Source organism: Solea senegalensis, linkage group LG5 (genome assembly GCF_019176455.1).
Source record: "Solea senegalensis isolate Sse05_10M linkage group LG5, IFAPA_SoseM_1, whole genome shotgun sequence".
In the NCBI taxonomy this organism is placed as follows: Eukaryota; Metazoa; Chordata; class Actinopteri; order Pleuronectiformes; family Soleidae; genus Solea; species Solea senegalensis.
In genome coordinates, this window is record NC_058025.1 from 7,639,866 (window position 1) to 7,655,264 (window position 15,399).

At 39.7% G+C, this 15,399-nt stretch overlaps 1 protein-coding gene across 3 annotated transcripts; it reads right to left on the bottom strand.

Annotated features, from left to right (window-relative positions):
* Window positions 1–63: 63 nt before the first annotated feature.
* On the bottom strand, window positions 64–14,247 carry morc2 (MORC family CW-type zinc finger 2). 3 transcript variants are annotated; one of them, XM_044026502.1, is made up of 28 exons: window positions 14,043–14,247; window positions 12,147–12,303; window positions 10,131–10,184; window positions 9,984–10,018; window positions 9,816–9,884; window positions 9,580–9,670; window positions 9,388–9,496; window positions 8,968–9,127; window positions 8,632–8,743; window positions 8,118–8,243; window positions 7,943–8,022; window positions 7,765–7,847; window positions 7,561–7,646; window positions 7,210–7,350; window positions 6,320–6,474; window positions 6,045–6,173; window positions 5,844–5,949; window positions 5,632–5,764; window positions 5,461–5,544; window positions 5,118–5,363; window positions 4,759–5,013; window positions 3,373–3,492; window positions 3,042–3,099; window positions 2,810–2,948; window positions 2,529–2,696; window positions 2,320–2,413; window positions 1,730–1,918; window positions 64–1,088 (listed from the first exon to the last, which is right to left on the bottom strand). In XM_044026502.1, exons 2-28 carry the CDS (start codon window positions 12,212–12,214, stop codon window positions 1,020–1,022), a joined length of 3,159 nt encoding a protein of 1,052 aa, XP_043882437.1. In that variant the 5' UTR covers window positions 12,215–12,303; window positions 14,043–14,247; the 3' UTR covers window positions 64–1,019. The 3 variants fall into 3 exon arrangements, with proteins under 3 accessions (XP_043882437.1, XP_043882438.1, XP_043882439.1); XM_044026503.1 differs by having other exon boundaries at window positions 14,019–14,247; XM_044026504.1 differs by lacking the exon at window positions 3,373–3,492 and having other exon boundaries at window positions 14,043–14,246.
* Window positions 14,248–15,399: the final 1,152 nt, after the last annotated feature.

The window sequence follows — 15,399 nt, forward strand, 5'->3', positions numbered from 1 at the left end:
CAGAAAATACAAATACCCCCTAAACAATATTATTACAAATACAACATACATACATGTACCAAATAAGTTGCTGAACCGGTTTTATTGTTTTAAGTAAAGATTTGTCAAAAATACAGAATCATTTGTTCCAACCAGAACACAAAGACTGAAAGCATGCACTGTTTAATAAAACTTTTCCATAACATGTTAAAAAATCTGTTCAAAAGTAAGGACATAGGAACTAAATAATTATGAACAAACAAACTTTTGCATTAAAGTGAGATTTCTTTTTCTTCCAAAATGAACGAAGAACAATGATAGCTTAAATGCAGGGGAGATTTGGGGGATTACTCATACTGATAAAACCCAGTAAGAAGTTTTTCTTTGTGGGTGAGTCTCTTCACCCATCCATAAAAGATTTTCCTGGTTTGCTTGACAGGCAGACCGGAGTGGAGGTTAGGTGCAACACTGGTGTGTGTGTTTTAGTGTACAAAAATAAAACGTGTTTAAAGTCAACGTCGCAGTGTGGAGCACAGCCCATACAAACCCAAGTTTTGAGTAACATCTAATTCTCACCTGACAACATACCATAATGAGAAATAAATGTATGTGTCTGCAGTTGTCACATTATTAGATGACTGTAAAGAGAGCACATTTCCTATTAAACCTGCACAAATAATTAAAGGTCAATAAGGACAGAATGGCTTAAACACAGCTTAACATACAATACATAAGCATGTATATAAAAGGACTAAAAAGAAAACCACAGGTGAGAAGGTTACCAGACTATGTAGAAACACTAAAGAATCTGTCCGAACTCAAAGAGCATGCTGACGCTGCCTAAACACAGGAAGGACTGAATTCAAAGATCAAACGTATGATTCACGATTACAGAAAGATCAACAATAGTTTCTCTAATATTCACGGCCAACTCTGCATGTATTGTCCGGACCTGTTAGCAAGTAACGGTTCCAATGAAAAAACTGCCAGTTTGTATCTGTGCATGTCCTCTTTTTCTGCATTTCTCTTTTCCGTCTTCTTTAATCACCCTTGGTGAGGAGGTCCTCTATGTAGGCATCAAGCTCGTCATCTGTGTTTATGTCAATGTCCTGGAAAAAACAACACATAGTTAATTTTTTCTGTCAAACAAACACTTCTATAATCTACAGCAATGGTTCCCAACCTCAGGGGGGCACCAGAGAGCACAGGCATTAGAGCTTTGTCTGCTCCAAGGTTGTGAGGCGATTGAAATTACATTAGTGCATATTAAATTTTGAAAATCTACATCACACGCGCTTGTGAATAATCCGACCTCCGTATTAGCCAAATTAAAACCAATATTTTGGTCCGCCTTTAAATGTATTAAGCTATTTATTACCAACACCTCTGTGATCATCAGGTCAGTTAGCAGCTATACCTGATCATGTTCCTGTTGTCAGCATCTGTACAACAAAATGTCATGTCTGAGAAATGTGAAAGTACCAAAGACTCACCATATCAAAAAAGAAAACAAGGCAATATCTCAAGAGTTACATTGGTTTTGTTTTTATGGAAGCACAGGACAGTTTTTTATCCATATACACTGTGAGAATAGGAACAAAAACCTACAATTGCTGTTTATTTTTGCATATAAATGTTTGCAATTATTCACTTAATTGTTTTGGTGTGTGCGTGGACAGAGGCTCGCAGCCTGGTTTGTCTTAGACACAAGCAAGGAAAAAAAAGTTAGTGATCTACAGTATATATTTACCTCTTGTACTTTCTGAAGAAGTGCTACAATGTTCGTTCGCAGTTTCTGTAGTTTCTCGTCTGCCTCCTTCAGTTTGGTCTCAGTGCTGTTGTTCTTCTCTTCAACGGCTTTGGCCCTGGCATCAGCTCTGCTCTGGTAAGAGTTACACAACGACTGGAGACCAGACTCGTACTGTTGGAAATATTCTTTCTAAATGGAGAGGGGGAAACATATTATCAGTAACAAAGTAAGTAAAATCACATCAAACACAAACTTAACACTGTAGTTTTCTTGGACACAATTCATTTCCTAGCATATGCAGTTATGACCATTGTTTTAGAAGTTAAAAAAAAATTTAAAGTTTCATTTTAAAGTTCAATATGCAAGAGAACCACATACATATATATGTATATGTATATACACACATATATATACACACATACATACATATACACATATACAGGGTCTCTATTCTCTGATCAACACTTGAATACTCTTCATGGACATGTTCGTTTCCTAATATCTTGTGATGCAGAATGTTGCATATTGCACCTTTAAGGTTGAATTTCAGACAATTTAAACAATGTCAAATAATTTACTATCCATCTCACCAAAGGAAAGGACACCAACTCCTCAGCCGTCATACTGTTAACATCGTCCTTCGGGATCCGAAATGCAGGAGGAAAAAAGTAACGCAGCATTGTCCTGGACACACAAACACAGCAGTGAACACGCCACAGTACAATAAGACTTGAATGAAGAATGGCTACCATGACACAAAGTGAGCAGTAACATCACCAGGTCGTTGCAACCAGCTCACCTCAACATGGTGACCAGACTGTCAGACACCTCTCGACTGGTTCCTGGCTGAGTGGTGTCTGGCTCCATGGGTGCCAGCCCCCTCTCGGTCTCCTGTTGGGTGTCTGGTGTCTGAGAGTTTGGAGATGGCGGCCGCATCAACCTGACTTCATCACTACCTTTAAACACCCTATTTCAGACACACGAAGACACACACACACAAATGCAGGGACAGAACGTTACTTATCTGGCTTAACGGCCAAATGTGGACAGACCTCAAAAACCACAGCCAGAGCTTCTTACCATCGGTCTTTCGGAGTGGATCGAGGCACATAATCAAACTTCACTTTCCAACGAATGCTCTGTTTATTAGTCTCCACAGCAATGACTTTGCCTGTGTACCACTCCTTATTGACACGTACTTCAACTAAAAGACCTTTATCTGTTTAAAAAAAAAAAAAAGAATATTACATGGGTAGAAATTCATGTTCCTTCCATGTACGTCTATGATACGAGGTAGTGCACATCACCTCACCTTTCTGAGCATTTTTAATATCGTTCTCTGGTCCCAACTGTGCCACCTTCTCAGGTACCTGCAAACAAACAAATATTTACCACCTAGACGCCAATTAAACATTGTTTTCTGAAAAAAAGAAAATCATAAATGTTATTGAATTAACTGAAAGCTCCAGAGTGAGTGGTTATTGAGGCATGCCGAGCACTAGGAGAGAAAAATGTTCAGAGAGAAAATTGTTAATAAAAAAAAAAAAAAGAGGGTGATAATTTGAAAAAACACCGAAATCTAGAAGATATGAGAACATATTCAGCCCAGGACGTGGCAGAAAAGCAGGACCGGGTAAAGCTACCTTGGCTTTAGCCCCATGCTGTTCTGTGGAAATAGATTTAGTGGCTGGGGTTGGTGTGGTCGGTGTCTGCCGGGTAGGAGTAGACACCCCTCTCTTCTCAGCCTGGGAGTGTATTTTAACCTGCAAGGCCAACAGCAGACTGGAGTGTTTCTTAATTTTACCAATACATGTCCAAAAAGTCACTGAATCAGTAGCAAGACGGTTTGTAGATTTCTTGAAAGAGTTTCCCCTCATTCAAGAGGCCTCGTCTAACACTTCCTGCCTCAGCAATTCAATCTCACATGGTTAGCACCAAGAACGGTTGTTCAACCTCACACTCAGGGTATGAATATGACTTTATTAAAGTCAGTCATTAATCTTGTTCTTTCTCACCCTAGCTTATGAATTTACTTCCTGTCCTCTCTCCCTTTCCTCATCTTGCAGGTGACCACTGGGCTGCAGGATCCAGATCCATTTGCGAGGCTATTATTATTATCATTAGCAGTATTAATACTGTCATCATTATGATGCTATGATTATGAATTGATATAGTATAATTTCTTTTCAACAATCTATGCTACTGCTTGTATACATGACATTGTAGTACTATAAACATATCATAACCTATCATGCTCTAGGTCTCTCTCTTCTGTCTCTACCTCACCTCCCCCTTTCCGTCCCTCACCTATCCTCTGTCCCACATTTTTCCTTTCACCCCAAATGGTCGAGGCAGATGGCTGCATAACTGACTGGTTGTGTCAGAGATTTCCCTTCTATTAAAAGGGCGTTTTTTCTTGTCATGTGTGTTAGAAGAAAACAAGTTGGACTGTACAGATGTTTCTGCTATTGTCGTGTTTGTGTGTTGACATGTATGTGTGTGTGATGGTGGCTACAAACAAATTGATGTATGGGCGCTGATCAGTGTAAAAATACAGCTAAACTCCAGCGAGTTACAGGACGTTATCTGACAAGGTGGTATTTAATATGTCCTGAGGATGGATTGCATTCATGTATGGGAATCACACGTGTCCCCCCCAATGTGGTTTTTGTGATCAGATCTCGTTCAGACCTGCACTTAGTGCATTCTCCACGTGGTCAAATCCACCCCAGATGGATGTTAATACAAGGTTTGAACGGAGTCGTACATAAGCAGTGCTGAGGCAAGCAGGGAAACAAATAGCAAAACAAAAACACATCGTGGCAAACACTTTCACACCACATAGCACAATGCTTCACACACAGAGTGATACACACAGTGAATGGTTTTGAATAGTTGATAATATTAGAATGTTATATGTTTATATTAATTTTTTCTTTTGCTGCTGATGCATATTCAGTAAATTTAGTGTTTCTGGGTTCTGACCTTATGCCTAGAAGAATCTACTCAGGTGACCCTGTTATGTTTACCTCGTCCATCTTGCCACGTTTGGTGGGCAGGGTCTTCTCTACCACTTTCCCACTTTTCCCAGCTGCTGCTGCAAGCTTGGATTTCTTTGTCACTGGCTCCTCCTCCTCACTGTCCTCTTCTTCTTCTTCCTCCTCCTCCTCCTCTTCTTCTTCTTCTTCCTCCTCTTCCTTGTCGTCATCACTGTCCTCCTGCTCTATAATTCTCTTGCGTTGTCCAGCAGCTGCAGCTTTGGCGGGTGGTGCTTTGGCAGGTGTCTATGAATAGAGACATGTCACTTTTTTCAGCAATAAAACTTTAAATTGACACAAATTCATGACTTAATCACAGAAAACCTGCTACCGGTATTAGTTTGACTTACTCTTGAGGTGCGGCTTGGTGGAGGAGTTTTTGCAGTTGCTTTGGGTGAGGGCTTTACTGCAGACTGCTGAGGCTTTGCTGCAGCTCTAGACCTGGGTGGCTCAACTTTTGGTGGAAGCGCAGCAGCAGTTCGGACGGGGCGCTGAGAAGCGGCACGACCTGGGGGAGCACTGGGGGCATTTTTGAGGTGAGCTGGGAGTGGTGGAGAGCGAGGTCTTGTTATGGATCGCTCAGAAGATCTAGTTGCCTGTAACATGAAAAAAAAACAGGTAATGGAAACAATAAACATGAGCATTTTTGGGGGATAAATTAAAGAATAGTTCAATTAGTGGCATAATTTGTACCTGAGAAGAGCTCTCTGTTGGTTTCATGCTGACCTCCAATGGAAGCCTTTTTACATCTGCTGCAGATTTGACAGTGTTGGTTCTCTGAGAAAGGGAAATACAATATTTATGTACTGATGTCCACAAAATAGAGAGGAAAAGAGAGATGATCAAAAGAGCTGGATGAGGTACCTCCAAGGCATCTAGTTTTTCCAGCTGCTTACTGATTTTCTCTGCCAGGTCTTTCTTTTTGTCGTCGACCGTCACCTTGTCTTTTTTCAGAACACCAACTGGCAAATTCTGTTTCTGTTCAGGAGCATCACACCTGAAAACACAAATCTCATCAGCACCTCAGTTGTTGCACAATACCACAAAGTCACAATAAATGAACATTCATGGTGTACCTGTCCTGACAGCCATCAGGGTTCATGAGACACATCCAACTGTCTGGGTAGCGTTTGTCCACAGCATCCATCTGGAATGGCAGCGTTCTCCACTTTAAACACTTGTCTGAAGGAGAAAGCAAAAGACAAGAGTTTGAGGCACTTAGGTATTTTGGTAAGACACAATATGAACATGAGTGTGTCTAATGACTTGAAACTAACCACACTGAATCGTGATTGGTATCTCCATGGCCCGACGTCTCTTGTATCTTAGCTCTGACGATGGCGGTGCACACCAGCTGGCAGACAGATATCCAAACTCATCCCAGAACTTCACTATACCTTTCTGGGCTGCAGAGAGGACATAGATACATGTTTGCCTTAAGTAAACATAACCCCAGACATAAATAATAAGTGCCTGATATAATGTCCAACAATTTTTGAATTGTGCAGGTGCAGTGCTGCTAACCAAAGGAAAAAATATCAGACACACTCACCAATATTACTGTCCTTCCAGTACTGAGCTAAATGTTCTCCCATGGATTTGAGTAAATGGCGATACTCCTTAGCATCTGCAAAGTCCTGTTTGTTGTGAGTAGGCTCTAGAACTAAATAGGGGACATCCACTACGCCAACGACACCGCCACAAGCCCTAAAACATCAGAACCCAGCAGTTATCACAGGAGGTAAACCAGACAATTGTTCCTTTAGGAGATACTGTATACTGATTGTCAATTTACAGCATTATTAATCAACTATGGACATGAGCCTAGATTAACATTTACTGTTTATCTGTAATCCTGTCCAGTAATCTGCAGTCTGTTGTTTTGATTAATGCCGATGCCTTTCACAAACAACCAATTAGGGGTGAGAGTGCATTTAAACAAGCAGAAACAAGAAACACTTGGCAGTATGTTCTGCAGGCCTGTCACCCTTTTATCCAAAATTTAAGCTGTGTTTCTATCGAGTGGAACGGTTCAGTTTTTTGTTTTTTTTTCTTTTCTAATTCCATTAGGAGTAGTATTAAAATAAATGTTCCATTTTTGGCACCCTTACCAGAGTAAAATGGCATGGTGCATTCCAGGTGGAGCTAGACTGGCTCCACCTACGTCAGTCAGCTGATTGGACTACAGAAAACACAATTTCATTGCAACCAGTGTTTCTTCAATGCCCACAGTCTATTCTCATTCAAAGCTTGACGTCTTGTTGAGACAAAGAGCCACAAACCAAGCGGGAAATCCTGGACACATTGTTGTCCACTGTGCCGTGTTCAATTATGTCATTCGTTGAAGTTGTACTATGCTACATATCTCGCTGACATGACCATGGAGCACAGCCCACACCCGGGGTGTTTTAGGTTTTCCCCCCCTTCTCTACTTTTACTTACATGCCCCCTTCCAGCTGTGGTCCCGTCTTCTCATACATCTTGATGAGGCGAGAGCAATTGTACACAAACATCCCATCCAGGTCCCTCTGTTCAATGTTCACTCCAAATATAAAATTCAACTCCTTGGGCTCCTTCAATGCTCTGGAAAACCAGAGCACACAACAAAACAAAGGTCACAGAGGATGTCAGATTCCAGCAAAAAGAAGGTGTTCATGACAGGTGACATATTCAAAGACTACTGTTCTCTTTCAATATTTATTTAGACTTTTACACTGTAATCAGTAATTCTGTTGTAAATTATTTTAAAAGCACAGAGGGGGTGAGCGTGTAAATCGTGTTTGATGATCATACTTCTGCTTAGCTTCAAGAACCCTTTTCTTCATGTCAGCATCACGTTGTAGCATCATCGCTGAATCCTGAACCTTTCTCAGAATTGCCTAAATGGAGAATAGACGAAAGGAGATGTCCCAGATTACAAATTTAGAGACAAAACTCCCACCCCATGTTTCTACATGAACAAAACCACATTTGCATCTGGCAATCTTGCTGGCGTACCCGTGAATCTTTTGAAATGTCGTCTCCTAATCTGGCCTCAAACTCCTTGCGCTTGCTATCTGCCTCTCTGGCTTTCTCCTCAGCTGAAATGCAAAACAATTCAAGTTCCTTTTACTTTTAAGAAAAAAAAGAAAAAAAAAAAAAAAAAAAGGAAGAAAGAAAGAAATCACAAACTCACCAATCTTTGCAAGGTGATCTGCTTTCTTGACTTCTTGCTCAGCACGAGTTTTAAAACGATTTGACGAGTACTTGTAAACTCTGTCAACAAAAACAACATTGCCAGAGAAAATGTAGTCACTGGAGTGCAGCAGACGTTCTACAGACACAGTATATGTGTGTTACTATTATATTACCTTGGTTTATAAAGACAGCAGGACAGTCTTTTAGTCCTGACTTTGTGTCCCTGGACGAAAATCCTCATTCTTGGGTCAATGTACAGAACAGCAGCATACGCCCTGAATGACCTCCTCTCTGGCTTCCTGAGACACAAAATCAATGGAATTAAGTAATATGTGAAATACAAGGGATTTCACTGCTGCCAAGTTAAACCAAGAAATTGCTAAATGTCGGCCTTAATTTATACCGACCAACCAACATTGGGTATGAAGTGCTATGCCTTATCAAGGTTTTTGAATGTTCTAGATTCTGAATGTTTTACTTTTACAGCTAATTAACTGGCGTCATGAACATGATTCCAACAGAACGATACAGGATAAGTAAAGGAATTTATTTTCTTTTGCAGCACCTATTTGAAGGAATCATAACTATTAATACATAATCTGTCTTAAATTGCTTACTGTGTACTGGTGGATGAGTTAGGAAAAAGACTGCCGTGTTCTATACGTTTTTTCATCATCTCATACTTACACTCCTTCGACAGATGTCCCAGCCATCAGTATATCCTGGTGATCCGTCTCAACATCCAGCTCTGGCTCTCTGTTGTCCATCAACTTCAGGTTATAGACAATCACAAGGGTGCCTTATGACAAAAGGCAATACAAACTCATCATCACAATCAACATCAAACAAGTCTTATATCAAATCTACGGCTTATAAAAATGTTTTAAAATGAAATGTACCAACAACGGCAATAATGTTACTCAAACAGGATTTTAATCAACAAGCTCCGGGGACCATTTACAGATTTACATTTTTAGAGTTATATACAGCATGTGCTGCATAAAAGTAGTGAGTAGTGCTTACCACTGCTACTTTCTATTCTGTTGAACTGCTCCATCAGCTGCTGTTCGTTTTTGAAAGGCGAGTATTTGAAGATCAGTTCGGTCTCTATGGCATACCTCTCCGGATCAGAGGTCAGTGGCTCCTTTGTCTTCAGATCCCAGGAAGGGAGGGGCACTATCACCTGAAGAGAGAGATGAATAAAAGCCTTAAATACAAATAAAATCCAGAAGCAATTTCAGAAGTAATAACACAACAAAAGACAGATGGACTCCTTTTTGTTATAGAACTTTACAAGCAAATCTCATTTGTTGACTTTATCAAAATAAATCCAGTTACTGACCAATATGTTTTGTTAAATATCCAATTGCTATTTAATCAATATGTAATCTAATAAGAATGACATCCTATAGTCAATAACCCAAACCATGAGCTGACTCTGACCTCATCAAGTCCCTCTTCTTCATGGAAAGTCCTTGACAGGAAAAGGCAAGTCAGTGAATTGCCCTTTTTTGTGAACAAGATGAAGTCCTTGCCGATTCGCATAGAGCCACTGAAAACAAACAACAAAATCATTCAAACACTATTTTGACTGGACAGTGTTGTAATCACATCAGGAATTGATCCAGGTCTTACGATTTTAATCCATTTCCATACTGCCCGATCTGAGAGGACTCGGATGAACGTTTACTTGACTTTCCAAACTGAATTACATGTGTCGCCTCATCTACGAAAAAAAAAACCATTAATTTGTTTCACATACCAAAAAATGAATAAGAAACCTCAGGCAGAACAAACTCACATACAACATTGTTTAAACAAGAACTAAAAAAATAGCTTCAGGTGAGTTCACCAACAATAATGTCACTCACTGGGATCCATTCCAATGCCATCATCTAGAAAACAGAGCATGTAGCCGCCCCGCAGCTCTGGCTTTTTTTCTGTCAGAAAAGTAAGAAAGTGAGGGACAAATATTAGAAGCTATGAATGAATATATATGCTTCTGCATAAAGAAAAAAAGCAATTATTTCAAGATGTACCTGTGTAAATGTCAATTCGTGTGGCGTTAGCATCTCTGAAAGAAATAAAGCAACTGTGAGACTTTCTGCGCACTACAAGGAAAATATCAAGCAGCTCTGAAGGCTGCATGGTGTTTCAACAGCTCCGTTGCATATCACTTTGGGTACCTTGAATTGTCAACAAGTTCTGCCAAGGCTCCAAATAGGAACTCGTGGGTTGTCCTGATAAAAGACAGACAATTTCATTAATTCACAACATCAATATTGTTTTATTATTATTTGAATGGTTTTTCACTTGCTAACAGCATCTGTATGCCACATTGATATTCTGACTGGGGCTACTATCACCCTGTATTTCCTGAAGGGGTGTGTCAGTGGAACAGGAAAGATTTGTTGAAAATTATTAAATCCCACATCCTCTAAAAAGACGAAACAAGCCCACTATGCATAGTTTAGGCCTCCTCAATATTACAACACAGGGAACAAAGGCTGGTATTGCCTAAGTAGCTAACATTCATCTTACCAAGAACTTTCAATTACAGCCATCAAATTCAATCACAAATGTCACCAGTGACTTACTAAGACAAACTATTGAGAGACAACAACGTTTTTTAGTGATGCGAGTCTGACACCGGAGCTCCGATCCTTGCTTCAAACTCGAAGCTGTGCTCTCCTTGAACCGCTGATTCGAAGCTTGCTTTGGGGCAGAGCAAGTGACGTAATCGATGACGTATGAAGCAGCGACTGCTTCGGTCCCCGAATGAGCTTCACGAGCTATCGCGAGATTAGTTGTTGGCGTGAGACTTGCTTCGGGACTGTCAAATCTTAATTTTTGTTTCAGCTTTCAACCTCTGGACACGTTTGGATGAAGATGCGACATTGGCAAGAGCTCACAGGAGTCATACATCGGATGCTACAATTGAAGTGCATAGATCGGAGGATCCTCTCACATACTGGAATGAGCACAAACATGTGTATCCACATTTGTTCACGTTAGCTAAACAATATTTGTGCATTACAGCATCATCTGTTCCTTGTGAACGTGTTTTTTCAAAAGCTGGAGAAGTTGTCAGCAAAAAAAGAAATCGATTGAGTCCAAAAACAGTGGAAAAACTGCTATTCCTCAATAAAAACCTCTGAATTCATCCCCAAGTTACACAAGCACAGCCCACCTTCCCTGCACCTACTTTGTTTCCTCGACCACACCCTCTCTCAATCCCAGATACTAGTTAACCTTGTCTACTGAATAAGCTGAATATAATATGTTCAGCAGTAAACAACCAACACTGTCTGTCACAACGGCAATCACTGGCATGTTGTCTAATATTTCACCACTAGATGTCACTGAAATGAACCTTTGAATGAATGAACCCATGTTCAATACAATTGGCAAAGTGGTTCAATACTGCTTTATTGCTTCATTTGAGCATCACTAACGTTTTTGCTCACTGTCATCTGGATAATAGCAGATAATCCAGACCAAATTTGTATGAATGAGGAATTTTAAACTTTTCAATGTGAATTTTGGTGTGATTGCACAGGTGTCAGTGTTGCGCGGATGTAGCCTAAAATTCATGACAGTAAATCACCGTTTTAATCACGTGTGCTTTATCACTGTCACCATTTGTTCATCTTTTATTCTTCAGTACAGCCAGGTAGAACATAGACAACCATGTAGGGGATCGCATCATGTTTGAAAGTCCAAATAACAAATGTCACTGATGATGATCTTTACAAACAGTTGTTTACATTTATATTTTACGTAAATATATTTCATATTTACATTTTCATGAATGAGCTGGCTGTGGAAGGGTCTCCAATATTACTTTTTTGGGCAGGTCATAGGGTGGGGAAGTGAATAGCATTGTTGCCTCATGGCAAAAAGGTCACTGGTTTGGATCCTAATTTCACAGAGGGTCTTTCTATGTGGAGTTTGCATGTTCTCTCCAGGTACTCCAGTTTCCTCCAACAGTCCCGACATGCAGATTAGGTTAATTTGACACTACATATGAGTGTGGAAATGGATGGTTGCTCATATCTGTATGTTGCATCTTTGCAGTGGACTGGCAACCTGCCCAGGGTGTAACCTGCTTTTTGCCCTATGTGAGCTGGGGTAACTCAGGTGGAGGAAAAAAGAAAGCAGTAAAAAAATTGAATGAATAAACCCAACAAGCCTGTACTTACGAATTTGTGTGCAGGTACTCAAAGGTAAGCTGAGCTCTGCTCAGTGCACTGTAGTTGGCGTAGGCCATGGTCGCACGCAATTATATACCGTTTCTTTCCTCAACTCCTGTTTTGTCCTCTTCCTGAGTGGCTTAAGCTCTAGTCCAGAGCTTTCATCCTAAAAGAGACAAACCACAGTTACAAATTTGTTCATGTTTTAACTGCACAGCGCCTACATCAGCTAACCCATAACCAACCATAAGTGCCATAAAAACACAAAAAGAAAAGAGTTCAAAAAACAACAGATAAGCAATAAATGAACTAAAAGGTCAAGATTCAAGATAAACTTGATTGCCCCAGGGGAAATTTGTCCTGGACAGCAGTGCCACTTCAGTTGACATCCTATTTAAAAACAACACACTAGAATCACAGGAATCGGACAAATAATTTCATTGCACTAAAGCAGCAGCAATTGAGGTGCATTTGTTTTCCTGTGTGCAATGAATGAACATTCTGAATTTCTAAAACATAAAACCGCCTCCCCGTAGGCAAAAGTACATATCCTTTATGTATCCTGGTTTTGTCATTCAGGTTCAAACATCGTTCTCATAGAACAAGTTTAGTGATCCCAGGTCCAATAACCTTTGAAGCTATTGAAACCTGTCCTTCAATCTTTTATTTACTCTGAACCATCTTATAGTGCTTTCCAACACTGCATTATTGAAGGATGTCATTATTTGAGTGCTCTCACCAAACAGTCTAAGATTAAGACCAGAGGTGTTCAAGACTTCGCAGTGACAGCTCTTCGGCTTTGGATTGCCCTGCCCTGGCACATCAGATGTGCCCAGTCTTTTGAGCTCCTTAAATCTTCCCTAAAAAGCTACCTTTTCTCCTTGACATTTAATTCATGTTGAGCTGGACTACCGTTTGTCTGCTCTTATTATGCACTGTATCATTTTTAATTGTGTCTGCTCCTATTTTACTTATCTTTATAGACGTCATTATGTACTGCACTTTACAGTCAACCATGGTTGTTTTTAAATGTGCTCTATAAATAAAAGTTGAGTTAAGTGTAAGTCTGAGTAGGAAGTGGAGCCTTGGGGCACATGGACATTCCACCTGAGAAAAGATGCCCAGATATTAGATATTGAGACCAAGTCTGTTCTATCGCACAGTTGTCAGTCACAACATGGTCATAAGATTGAATATTTCTTCAGTACTAGTGTTCAGCATGAGATGATGCTTCAAATACCATGACCTGAACAAGTCAACCTCTCCATGGTAGAGGGAGGGGCAGTCATTGGCAAGGTAGATCAAAGAAAATGAAGATTCCTTGAGGTGGAGTTTTGTGTGGGTATGCACAGATGAATAAATCAAAGATAAATCTAATGACACGCCGCATACATATAAACACAATTTATCCTACGAAGAATCAAGTTGTGGATTATCTGAAGTGACAATTATGAACAGTGCCTATCTCTGAAATGTCCATTTTGAATAGAAAGAAGTGGATAACGGATATCAGATTTAATAAATTCAGACTAGCTATGAAGTTATCCAAGTCTCCCAGCCCAGGAGAGCAGTACCACGTGGGAGGCCTAAACAACACAACTGTACAGCAGCTTCGTAAAAAGATCGCTTGTGGGCGCTATATTAGCTAAGAAGACATTACAGCAAACACTATGCATGTTAACATTTAGTGGTTAAGCTCCATGGCCTGGTCAAGTTAGTCCACAACATGTTTTATAAACGTGTAGACGTCATTCAGTACGTATTATTACCAGTTAATAGTGGGCTAGTGCTGCGTCTTATACTATTTATGAGGTGGTAGCAGCAGCAGCAACAGCAGCAGCTAGCTAGCTTCACAGTGCCCTAACATGGAGCTGGCGTTACCCGTATCAGGTCATTTTCACCCACTTTGCAGAGCTGTGTTTTAAAAGCCGACACGTCCGTGGCAGCTCCACGTCACCAGTGATCGCAGTAATCCAAAAAAAGAAGTCAATGATAATCCGCAATGTTACATTTCTATAACGCTTCGCACATAAAAACAGTCCGCCAGGCCGCGAAGAAGCCGAAGCCCAAACAAGCAATCAGTCCTCTCCTCTCTCCTCTGCCCTAATCCCGCCTCACGTTTTCTACTCTCAGTCAATAGAAAAACACCGTGGCCAGGTTCTGAACGCGGATTGGTGGACACAGGTTGTGACGTATGCGGAAACATTTTTTTCTTTAAATTAGAGATTAACAAAAAATATAGTTTTAAAAATTAACAGACAACAAAGACAATAACAGAACTTAGAATACATTGTGCATATAAATAAAACAAGTTAAAAACATGAGTAAGCAGATAAAACAAAGCCAGGGGTTACGTCAGGACCTACAAAACTAAATAAATTAATGTATACAGTCATTATAGCCTTTTGGTTTTCAACCTCTGTATCTATTTTTATTGTTTTCATAACAGAGGAATATATACATATTCACAAAAGTTGACAGTGTTGTAATGTAACAAAGTACAAATACTGTAAAGATATATTCACATATTTTATGATACAGAAATAATTATTTGTAATAATATATCTCCACCATACCCTTTTCATCAGATTTTATATTTATTACAGATTGTTTATAGGTTTTATTTTTATTTTATGTCTGTATTTTGTCCACACTCTGAGTTTGTATGTTAAATGTTATGTTTTACTTTCATATGATGCCGTTCCAAAATTATTTGAATGGTCAATGTTTATACATTGTTTTATACTTAGTAGTTAGTAAATTAGTAAATAATTTTTTCTTGAGGGTCATGGTGGAGAAGGATAATCAAGACTAATCATTTTTAAGCCAGTTTAATTTTCTTTTGGAGGCGATGACGCAATGTTACCAAGTCTTGAGTGGACAGAGACCGTGGGACTTTGTATAGGTTATGAAAAAGATGAAGACGTGTGTTTGACTATATGCACAAGATAAATGTGGGTCTGAAACTGAAGAAAAAAGGAACAAGAAATTTGAAAAGTTTGATGAAACCTGAAGAAAAGTAGTTTCCAGGGGTAACCAAAAAAGAGAAAGAAGAAATGCTTATTACTTTCACCACCCCTTGTTTTATTTATTTATTTTAAACCCTTTTTCCTCTTTCCAGACATTTGTTTTTTGCCACTAAGTGAAGGTGCTTTGAAAAATGTTCTCTGCAAGTTGACTTACAGTTGTGCTCATAAGTTTACATACCCTGGGAGAATTTATGCTGCACTGAAAAACAATGAAAAGCAACACCTCCTTGGAA

Excerpts from the sequence above, each read along its gene's own strand:
- morc2 (XM_044026502.1), bottom strand. The coding sequence starts at position 12,214 with ATGGCCTACGCCAACTACAGTGCACTGAGCAGAGCTCAGCTTACCTTT. Across the intron at positions 5,765-5,843 it reads CCTGATGGCTGTCAGGACAG|GTGTGATGCTCCTGAACAGA; the intron begins GTACACCATGAA and ends TTGTGTTTTCAG. Across the intron at positions 5,014-5,117 it reads CACCAAGCCGCACCTCAAGA|ACACCTGCCAAAGCACCACC; the intron begins GTAAGTCAAACT and ends CTCTATTCATAG.